This window comes from Plectropomus leopardus, unplaced genomic scaffold (assembly GCF_008729295.1).
Source record: "Plectropomus leopardus isolate mb unplaced genomic scaffold, YSFRI_Pleo_2.0 unplaced_scaffold4445, whole genome shotgun sequence".
Lineage (NCBI taxonomy): Eukaryota > Metazoa > Chordata > Actinopteri > Perciformes > Serranidae > Plectropomus > Plectropomus leopardus.
In genome coordinates, this window is record NW_024648728.1 from 1 (window position 1) to 11827 (window position 11827).

At 44.0% G+C, this 11827-nt stretch overlaps 1 protein-coding gene across 1 annotated transcript; it reads right to left on the bottom strand.

The window, feature by feature from the left end:
- Window positions 1-320: 320 nt before the first annotated feature.
- Window positions 321-11209, bottom strand: LOC121939292 (mothers against decapentaplegic homolog 4-like; the record flags this gene model as incomplete). The annotated part of the gene is made up of 10 exons (XM_042482354.1): window positions 11103-11209; window positions 9496-9746; window positions 3220-3397; window positions 2917-3045; window positions 2592-2834; window positions 2141-2254; window positions 2001-2054; window positions 1071-1254; window positions 536-1035; window positions 321-493 (listed from the first exon to the last, which is right to left on the bottom strand). Coding segments are annotated over exons 2-10 (1815 nt in total), but the record flags the coding sequence as incomplete, so codon positions are not given.
- Window positions 11210-11827: the final 618 nt, after the last annotated feature.

An 11827-nucleotide genomic window follows, 5' to 3' on the forward strand; every position in this document is an offset into this window, starting at 1 on the left:
TAAAAGTTCATTTATTCTTCTATTCATTTAGCATTTTTTTGATACTCTCTTAATTGTTTGTTGTTTACAGATAAAATGCCCTCAAATTCAGACGGATGTCTCTGCCTGTGGTCTCCAGAGAGGACGAGGACAGAGTCTCTGCGTAGCGACTCTCTCTATCATGCCGCTGCAGGGTTAAAAAATGCTCCGGGTTGTAATGAAAACAATCATTTTGGACGAAGCTTAACCCAGGATGCATCAGTACAAAATGGTCACACGCAGACAGCGAAGGTGAGGAGGGGGACGGTTGAATTAGGACGCCGTGAGTCGACTGTGCTCACCTTGATGTAAGCTCCGGGGTAGATCTTGTGGACTCCGTCTCCTGGCGCTCGTCCCGCCTCACGATCCAGGTATAAGCTCTGGACGAACACCGAGTGGTCGCTAAGGCAACGCATCCAGATGTCCCCCTCCCCCCCACCCTCCTGCGCGCCCCCCCCGCCCGTTGTGGGGCGTGCTGGGTAACACGGCACAGAAGAGGGTCATCGCCGTGAGTCACCGGCGTCACACCTGCTGCCACCAGTTCTGCCGGCGGTCACACCGATCACACCGGGCACACCGTTCACACCGTTCACACCGATCACACCGATCACACCGGGCACACCGAGCACACCATTCACACCGGGCACACTGGGCACACCGTTCACACCGTTCACACCGGGCACACCGTTCACACCGGTCACACCAATCACACCGTTCACACCGGGCACACCGTTCACACCGTTCACACCGATCACAACGTTCACACCGGGCACACCAATCACACCGTTCACAGCGATCACACCGTTCACACCGTTCACACCGGGCACACCGTTCACACCGGTCACACCGTTCACACCGGGCACACCGGGCACACCGTTCACACCGTTCACACCGGGCACACCGTTCACACCGGTCACACCGTTCACACCGGGCACACCGTTCACACCATTCACACCGGGCACACTGGGCACACCGTTCACACCGGGCACACCGGGCACACCGTTCACACCGGGCACACTGGGCACACCGGGCACACCGTTCACATCGGTCACCTGGCGCGGTGACTGGCGGCGGTGCGGTGGACATTACTCAGCTGTCCCAAACAGAAACGGTCTCCTCCTGAAGGATCCACGTAACCGTCCACGGTTACCAGAGGACAGCTGGACTGGACCTTAAACATCTCCCCGACCTGGACGTCCAACTCGAAGTACGAGATGGAGCACCAGAACTCTGGACCTGAGAGAGAGGACATGTTCCCAGAGTGAGGACACCTCTGGAAAAAGGACATTTTTGGAAAGTTTTGAAAAATCATGATGTAAATCATCATGATGGGCACACCTTCAAAAAATGAAGACATTATGTGAAGTTTTGGAAGGTGAGGTCATTTTTTAAAATTTATGACATTTTGTAGAGTTTTGTAAATAGAGAAATTCTTTTGGAAAGAAACATTTTTAGGGGGAAAGTTATGACATTTTTTTTTTTTGGAAAGTGAGGACATTTAGTGAAAAATTCGGAAAGTGAGGACATTTTTAAAAGTCAGGCCGTTTTTGGAAAGTGGTGACATTTTTTATAACAATTATGACATTTTTCAAAAGTGAAGAAGGTTTTGGAAAGTTAGATTATTTTTAAAAATTAGGACAATTTTGGGAAGATGTTTTAAAAGTGAGGACATTTGTGGACAATAAAGTTAAGGAGTAATTTTTTTAAAGTTAGGGCATTTTTGGAAAATGTTTTGGAAGTCATGATAGTTTTAAAAGTGAGCACATTTTCTAAAGATCTGTAAGGTGATAACAAAAAGTTGGGAAATCTTTGGAAAACAGACTTTTTTTTAGAAAGTGAAGACATTTTGGTGCAAGAAAGAAGGAAGAAAGGTTTGGAAAGTCAGGATATATTTTGAAATTGAAGACAGTAAAGTTTTGTAAAGTTTTGTAACGCAGGGGCAGTGGTACTAAAGTGATGATATTTTGGGACAGAGCTGGTACCTGGGTGGTTGGACACTGGCTGTGGATACGGAGCAGTACTGTGATGCTGTGACCCTGCAGGAACAAACACAGAGACTCAGTACAACAGTAGAGTACTAATACTGCAGTACTTCAGGGGGATATTTCACATGATGTCGTACAGAAGTGAGTGTTGGGGGCGTGGTGATGATGTAATGGCGGCTGCTGGTGGCTCCGCCCACTCTGCGGCGGTCCTGCTGGGCTGTAGGGGGCGGGGTTATTACCTGGCCAGGTGGCTGCAGAGACACACAGGACAAAGGTCAATATCTGTCACATGTTATTACAGTTACTGTGGTACGAGGGCTGGGCGATAAAACAATAATGACATCAATCGCGAAATAACTTTTCCTCGATTAAAATACGAGATGTAGTCGACAGAACGCATTCCAGCCATGATTTGACGGACAACACGAACAGCCAGTGACAATAAGAATAGCGCTGCGGAGAACCAAATGCAGTGAAGGACTTTGACTGTTGAACAGCTGAGTGTTTGACAGCCACAGCGCTGAAACAGCCAAATCGGCAGAGGTGGAAAGTGACTTCTTTCTTCTTCTGTGTACTTTAGTGCAGTACCGTTTTTGGGGGGGCTGCTGTAGTCGGGCTGGTGTGGGAGGTGGGGGTGGCGCGAGAAGAGAGGAGGGGGAGGGTGGGGGATAGGAGGGGGGTTGGGGTGCGGTGGGGAGGCGTGGCCCCCGTGGTTCTGAGGCAGGGCAATCTGAAGGAGCCCGGGGCCGTCGTTGCAGACGCCCCCCACACCTCCCCCGCTTCTCCCGCAGCCGCCCGCTGACAGAGCCGCAGGCGTCATGGAGCTGCTGCCTGCAAGACAGTAAGCAGGGCATCAACTCACACAAAGTTCATCTTTACGTGAAATAAAAAAACATTTGACTGACAGTCTGACCTGGAGGGGAGAGAGGCATGCTGGGATACATGCTGACGGGGCGGGGCTGGCTGTAGGGGTCAGAGTGGGGGGGCAGGTCGATCTGCAGACAGTCCTGCATGAACTCCTCCTTTATCAGAGACTGAGGACCTGAAGGAAGACAGGGGGCGGGACGAGGAGCAAGAGACGAATCAGACAACAGATAAGATAAAAACATAAAGGTTTTCCTCTGATCATGAATATGAATATATATAAATGCTCAGTGTGTGTGTGTGTGTGTGTGTGTGTGTGTGTGTGTGTGTGTGTGTGTGTGTGTATGTGCACCTGTGGTGGCGGGGGACGCCACCCTCTCGTAGTGGTACGGATTCACACACACGCTGTCGTACTTCAGGTCGAAGGCGTACTGACAGAACTTCACATGTTTCAGCTCGTTCTTGTGGAGGTCGGGCCAACGCCACAGACGGGCGTAGATCACGTGAGGGAAACCTTTCCTCCCCGCCACCTGCAGACAGACAGACAGACAGGTGAGACACACACAGACGTTTAACAGACAGACACAGACAGACAGGAAACAGCCTCCATGGAAATTTAAATAAACTCTGTGAGAACAAACTGAGTCACCGTGAGCAGGGGTTACCATGGAAACAGTGTGTGTGTGTGTGTGTGTGTGTGTACAAGGTGATGCAGGGTTAACTCGTCACACCAAACCACGACCATGACATCATGTCTGACCTCGTGTGTGTGTGTGTGTGTGTGTGTGTGTGTGTGTGTGTGTGTGTGTGTGTGTGTGTGTGCGAGACAGACGGAGCTCATCACACTGCAAAAAATTCATCCTTATGTTTATTTTAACATTTTTAGTTTTATTGATTTTTTTTTGTTTATCAGTTTTTAAACCAAAGGATGAGTTAAAAAGGTATCTAAGAACATAAATTATTATTATGAATGCAAGAATTAAAAAAAGATTTATCCAGACACATATAACACAGCAGCTTTATTCTCAGATCAGTATCACTCTGATTGATTATTGATTGCAGTCAATAATCAATCGAGCTACAGTGAGGTTTAAATAAAAAACAAAAAGATTAATCTTTTTGAGCACAATCATGTTAAAAAGCAACAGAAAAAAAGTTTTATCTTTCAAATACAAATAAAAGTTAAAGCTGCTGCATGCGTCCCAAACAGGAGAACTAATATATAAGACAATAAAATATAATGTTTATTTGTAGAGCTCAAAACTCACAAACTTCACACTCAGCAGCAAGTTCAAACGGTTAAAATAATCAAATACCAAATCTGATCAAACAGAGTCTGAAGGTCCGCTGTGAAGGTTGTGAAATGGAATAAATTAAGTATATTTTCTTAAGTGTATAATCACCTGAAAATAATAATTATTGTGTTTTTGTTACCTTAAAATGAATCAATATAAACATAAGGGGCAGCTCCTCATGTTTCTACGGTAGCCTAGAACGGACAAATTTAAAGCTGGCTCTAGATCGGAACATTCGTGTTTTCCGTCGTTAGCTGCCACTTCACGATGAGCAGCGTCGGAAAAAAACACAGATTTATTAAATTCAACATTTTTCAGTCGGAACAAAATAAAATAAAACACTGAAAACGAGAAAAGATCCAAAACAAGCTGATTAGTAAACGGAGAGATGGAGTCACATCACTGCATCACATCCACACACACACACACACACACACACACACACACACACACACACACACACACACACACACACTCTCAGTGCAGCAGCCTATCAGAGTGTGTTCTGTGTGCACAGGTGAAGGGCAGGGATAACAGTCTGCAGACAAAACACACACGCACACACACACACACACACACACGCACACACACGCGCGCGCACACACACACACACACGCACACACACACACACGCACACACGCACACACTGTAAAAAAGCGTCCGTCTTAACGAGTCGCTCAGCTTCACTCTGTGTTCGACACAAATCACTCTGCAGACAAAACTTTGTGTGTTTGATAAAAAAGCGTCAAAGAAGCTGAAGCTGCAAACACGGACGCTTCACACACAGAAGCTCCGAACATCCAGCTTCAGTATCAACAGGCTGACCTTTGACCTTTGACCCGCACGTCATCACTTTATCTTATTAGACATTTCTGTGAAGTTTTATTTGTTTATTAGAACATGAATTGTTGATTTACGGCCAAAAACAAGTTTTGCAGTTCATCGTTGAGTCCGAGTGGACGTTTGTGCCAAATTTGAAGAAATGACTTCAACGTGCTGCTGAGGTCTCACTGTGAGGAGAACGGGACAGACGGACAGACAACCCCCAGAAATAAAACACCAAAATGATGTTTGGAGCCTCTAAAACTGTAATATTTGGAAGTTATAAACCGCTTTTGATGCTACAGTGGCTTCCTATTTACATTGTTGACTGCCCCCTGATTGGACGGTGCTGCAGACGTTTCCTAGCAACAGATTTACGCTTCACTGGTTTTAGTGGTGCAACCTGATGATTCAGTGAAACTGAGAACTTTTTACAGTGTAGGAACTCTGTGGCCAGATCCAAGAACAAACTCGAGACGTGCACACATTCCCGTCTGTCTGCACACACACACACACACACACACACACACACACAAACACACACACACACACACACACACACACAACACACACACACACACACACACACACACACACAGTCTGGCTTAAGTTAACCCGGCCCCTTTCCTGTGTTTCAGACAAAACAAGCCAGCCTGCCCTTCCTCCTCCTCCTCCTCCTCCTCCTCCTCCTCCTCCTCCTCCTCCTCCTCTCTCCGTCTTCAGTCTGCTCTCTGACACTCTTGTATCAGTTTTCTGTTTGGATGTTTGAAGTTTTCCAGGTTCCTTTGATCCTTTAAAGACTTCACAGGATCCCCTGGTTCTCCAGGAGGCTGCAGGACTCCTTAAGGAGGTTTCAGGCTTTTTAAGGAGAGAGTTAACATTCTAAAACGTGTTGCAGGTCCTTGATAAACGCCTCTTTCCTTTTAGGACAATGTCAGATGCTTCATCTGGGTCTTCAGGGAACTTGAAGGAGGCTTGTGAGTCTCTTGACGAGGTTTCGGGGTGTCCTGGGTAATAGGCGGGCCGTCTCGAGGTCTTCTGGTGTCTCAGAAATAAAGACATCGGGGTGATCTTCAGCTCTCTGGTAGAGCGTGCGTCCCATACAGGCTGCGTCCTTCGCGGCGGCCCAGGTTCGATTCCACCCTGTGGCCCTTCGCTGCACACGGCCCCTCTCGCTCCGTCCTCTGCTGTCATTCAGCAGCTCTGCAGCCGGCGGGTTTACATCGCAGATCTGCACAGTGACGAACAGTGACGCTCTGCCACTTCTCCTCCTGCAATAACATCCAGTAACCATGGCGATGGACGTTCAAAACATTAGCAGCTCTATTTCTATTGCAGCCTTCGCACAAGCCGTCATTATTTCCAATTAGGAGCCGACAGATTATCGGTCGGGCCGATTAGCGAGGCCGATATTTGGCATTTTGCAGGTTATCTGTATCTGTGTGCGTCTTCATCAGCATTTAACCTCACAGGAACATTATTTAAAATGATAAACATCCTTCAAACGTTCTTCAAACATCAGACTAAAATGTTTTCTTTAAAACATTATTGGAACTCGTAGTTAACGTTAGCTGATGTCGTGGGAGCGTTCCCGTTAGCTGGCTGCAGACGTAAACGGCTCATTCTAATGCAACGAAAACACAACAATTTATTTTATTCTGATTGTTCACTAAAGAAAACGTGCTTATGATATCTTATTCAGATTCTGCAAGTTTTTTTTTTACTACATTTATTTTTTTTATTTTATTTGGGAAAAGCGGTTTCAAATAACTTTACTACAAATTAGTGGAAAAAGAGAGTTGGAGGCAACTATTGCAGTACTTTTGGTATGGCAACTGTTCTACAGTTAAGCTCTCATTTAGCTCTTCCAATCATTTTCAAATTTCTTTGTAACATTAACAAATTATATACAAAAGAACATGGGAATATTTATTTATTTATTCATTCATTTATTTAATTTACTACACTATTTATATTTATCATATATATATATATATATATATATATATATATATATATATATATTTATTTGATTTGATCGTATACACTTTTATTTCTGTTTGAGTCCCGCTCAGGCAGTGAAAGTGAATTTCATTGTTTTAATCTGTTCAATGACAATAAGACTCTCTTTGATATATCAGCCTAAATCCTACACACTGGACCTTTAAGGGTTCTCCAGAGTTCTCCAGAGCTTGAAAAGGTTCTCGTGGTGCTGCTGGAGGTGCCAGGGACGCCTGAGGGGTTTGAGGTCATTGAACAGGGTTCTTCGAGTCCTGAAGTTTAATTTGGAGCGGGTCGGATTTTCTCTCGGGGCGACCTTTGTCTGCACGGTCAGTCATTAAAAATGTTCTGTGGGTCCTCGTGTCGGTTCTGCCCGTTCCTGATCTGTTCTGGCTGTAACGTGAGGCCGAACGTGGCTCATGTGAGCCGTCTGAAGTGTGATCCATGTTTACATCCTCCGGTCTGATAATTACTGTCTGACAGTGTGTGACACACCCAGCTGTCTGCTGCTCTGACTCCGTCCTACACTTTACACAGAACAGCAGAGAACAGCAGAGAACAGCAGAGAATACAGAGAACACCAGAGAACACCAGAGAACATCAGAGAACACCAGAAACACCAGAGAACACCAGAGAACATCAGAGAACACCAGAGAACACCAGAGAACACCGGAGAACAGCAGAGAACAGCAGAGAACAGCAGAGAACATGAGAGAACAGCAGAGAACACCAGAGAACACCAGAGAACACCAGAGAACAGCAGAGAACAGCAGAGAACATCAGAGAACAGCAGAGAACACCAGAGAACAGCAGAGAACATCAGAGAACACCAGAAACACCAGAGAACACCAGAGAACATCAGAGAACACCAGAGAACAGCAGAGAACATCAGAGAACACCAGAGAACACCAAAAAAACACAGAGAACACCAGAGAACATGAGAGAACACCAGAGAACATCAGAGAACACCAGAGAACACCAAAAAACACAGAGAACACCAGAGAACACCAGAGAACATCAGAGAACAGCAGAGAACACCAAAAAAAAACAGAGAACAGCAGAGAACAGCAGAGAACAGCAGAGAACAGCAGAGGAACGGCTGCGAGGAACCAGACAGGAGACGGGAGCAGGTGACTGTCGGACAGGTGTTAGAGGAGGAAGTGCAGTAACTGCAGTGTTACTGTTGTGTGCTTTTATTAATATGCTTCAAATCTCTTAATTATGGCAGCTTTCATTCCATCGTGATTCAGTTTTTGAACATCCTCTTTAAATAAACCTGACACCTGATTTATATCTTACAGGTTTAATCAGCGACATCATACAAAGTTCGCTGAAAACAAACTGCGACAGGCGATTACGTGTTTATTCCTCCAACCACAAGCAAATCTTAAAAATGAAGAGAGACTAAAACTAAACTGAAAAATAAAAAAGTCTGAAATGCAGAGCCGATGGATGAACCTTCAAACATTGGACATAAACCGTCTCCACGGCTTCTACTCATTTTAATCGTCTCTTCAGCGGACAGTTGTGCTGCTTTCATCTCTTTATTCTTCTGCTTTCAGAGCTCACACTTCAGCGGACGCTTCAAACGTTTCAGATCTTTACCTGAACAACTTCCTCAGCTCCTCTTCTACCTTTTTCCACGTTAATACCTGCGTGCATGCTGTTTTTAAACGGAGGAAAACCCGTTAGAGACTCCTCTGTGATGGACAGCTGACCAGAGCTGTGTACACGGCTCTGCAGTAGATGCCTTTCTGTTCTTTTTTTTGATTTTGTTTTGTGTCACGTTCAACATCTCGAGCGGGTTGGAAACAGGTTAGTAAACAGTGGACAGCAGCATGGAGGCCAGTGAAAATGTTACCGTGGTCACTTAAATCTTCTACTTATTCAGCTTCTCTTTCAAACTTGCTGCAGACTCAATTGTGAATGACAGATTTTTGGTATTTTCCACCTGATGACATCATTTTTTTTAAACCATATTTGGCATATGTTTTTTTCTCATCAAAAAAAGATAGTGGCATCATGATAAGAACCTGGCAATTAAAGGGTTAAACTTCTGAAAATTCAACAGTATTTGATATTTAGGATTAGGACTGATGTTGGTTAAAAAATTAAATCATTGAAAGTAGAAAATAATATTAATATCTTTCAGGCTTGATTTTGAAAAGCACATTTTATGTGCAGAGCAGTAAGAGTGTGTGTAACATTAAAGCGAGCCCTAAGGGTTAAAACAGTTGATCCGTTTCAGGTGATCGAACAATCGATCGATTTATGTCCGATCGCTGACGTTCTAAATGACTCCTCAGTGGTTTATGTAAAGAAAACATCAGTTTCGTCCAAATGAACTCAAATTCAAAAGAAAATTTGAATGAACGCTTGTTTCCATTGATGTTGTGTAAACTTTCAGCTGCATCACACAGATGGAAAACATCACACACACACACACACACACACACACACACACACACACACACACACACACACACACACACACACACACACTGTCCTACCTGCAGCCGTCCGTCCAGCGTCCTCTGGATGGTGACACACTTGCTGGGATGGACGCCGTTGGTGGTGACGGCGGTGATGAGCGAGTCCAGCTCGTCCTTCTTCTCCTTCAGCTTCTTCACGAGACTCTCGATGGCGCGCTTGGCGAAGCCCTCGTTCTCGGCGCCCTGCCGGTGGCACATGAGGCTGTGGACGATGCTGAGGCAGGCGTCTGCGCTGCTGGGGGCCGGGCCGACCGACATGGTCACTGAATCTGCGAAAATTTAGAAAATCCAGTCAATGCTTGAATCATGTTTTAAGCAAAAATGACAAAAACACCCCAATATTTGCTAACTTTCATCTTCCATGATAACAAAACTGAATAAATTTGTTATGGACATTAAAATGTAAAAAAAAAAAAGACACCTGAAGACGTCACCTTGGATTCTGAGAAACAGACTCAAGCTCATACATTTTATAGACCAATGATTCATGGAGTCATCATAAAAATATTCGCTAGATAAATAAAAAGTGAAAATCATTAGTTGCAGCTCTATAATTTAATTTGATTTAATCAGTTACTATTTCAAGCTGAGATTTTTTCTGTCAGAAGATTTTTTGACACATTATGTGCTCAAAGACTATTGAAAATGTGAAAATCCAATAATAATTTTGGTTTTTGCAGTTTTTGGCGACGATAAATGGTGCAGTTTTGCAACTTTAAAGAAAATATTCATATTTTCTTTAAAAACTGGCCATAAAATAAACACAAATACAACCATAAAGTTGGATGCCCCTCCCCTAAAGCCAAAAATAAAAAACACAAGTCTCTCATCAGAGCTTAAAAAATGATTTGACAAGCCTCTCCCTTTTAAACCCCCCCCTCATAAATAACAAACAGTCCCTTACAAATTCAGATTTCTACACATAACATACGAAAAGCTCAGACAGAAGCCTTCATCCGCTTAACGTGTTCAAGGACCGGAGATTTTTAAAGAAAACATGCCTTCCAAACCTGCAGTAAAAAAAATACAAAATACAGCCATGAATAAAATACGGTAAATAATGAACAGTCCCTAAGTGGTACAATGACATAGTAATACACAGGTATGTTCTGTAAAAGATAAAATACTCTGAAACAGGATCAGAGCTGTGACATCTCATTGATACGATCAGATCCTGGTGATCGGTGATCAATATAAAGATTGAGTGTGATGCTCCGTCTTCACTTTCACTGTGTTGCATCACGTTTCTGATTATTCATCAACCTCTGACTGACTCACGTGATCCCCCCGAGCCCCTCACCGACTGATCAATCAATTCAACTTATGATTGTCAATAAGATGACGTCAGCCGTCCATAATTAGTAGACAGTGATGTCATCAAGCCGCTTAGTTGGTCAATCAAGTCTCGTTTTCTGTTGATTGGTTGATTGATTACTGATGTAACGATCAGCGCAGCTGGGGGTCAGAGAGACAGTTTGACATGCAGACACTCACACAGACAGGAGGACAGACAGGGGGACAGACAGGAGGACACACAGGAGGACAGACAGACGCATCAACAGTTGTCAGGTATTAAAGCGGCCGCGCGGAGTGAACCCTCCGCGGGCTCCGGCGGCTCCACTCACCGGGACTCGGCTCTCTCCGCTCGGCTGTGCTGCGCTGCCTGTGACGGTGAGACCGGCTGTCTGTGTGTCCGTGTGTCCTCCGTCTGATCCAGACTGTCTGTCTGCACACTCATGAGAGTCAGCGCGGGGGGGGGGGGCTGTGTCATGCTCACCAGACAGCCAGACATAACAGGAAGTCAGCCGAGTCCGACGCGTTATAAAAATAAGAGTAGATTCATGAGCGCAGACAAGCACATTAAAGAAGAACAAGAATCTGCCTTAAAACGCGTTTTTCACACATTAAAGATCGTGTGAAGTGGTACATATTATTATGGAACATTATTAAGTATAATTAGTATAATTATTCAAGTACATCTGACGTACTTGTACTTAACTTTTTTGTTGTTTTTATTCATTTATTTTAATTTCTTCTCTACTCTCCAGAAGAAAATGTACTTTTGACTGCACTACATTGATTAGTAGTTAGTAAGTTAGATCTTCATTTGGAACATGGTAAATAAAATAAGACAAAATCAAAGCATGTCACATAAAGTAATAAATAAATAAAAAACCCAAGAAATGATTCGAAAAAAGTGCAGAAAATAAAAAAACAAAATATGTATTTTTTGTAACTTGATTTCAATCCTTTAAAACTTGAGCAAAGTGGCTTCATTTCTTTCAAAAATAGCAACACAAAAAACCCTAAAATAAATATTAAATAAAAAATACTACAATATAAATATTTA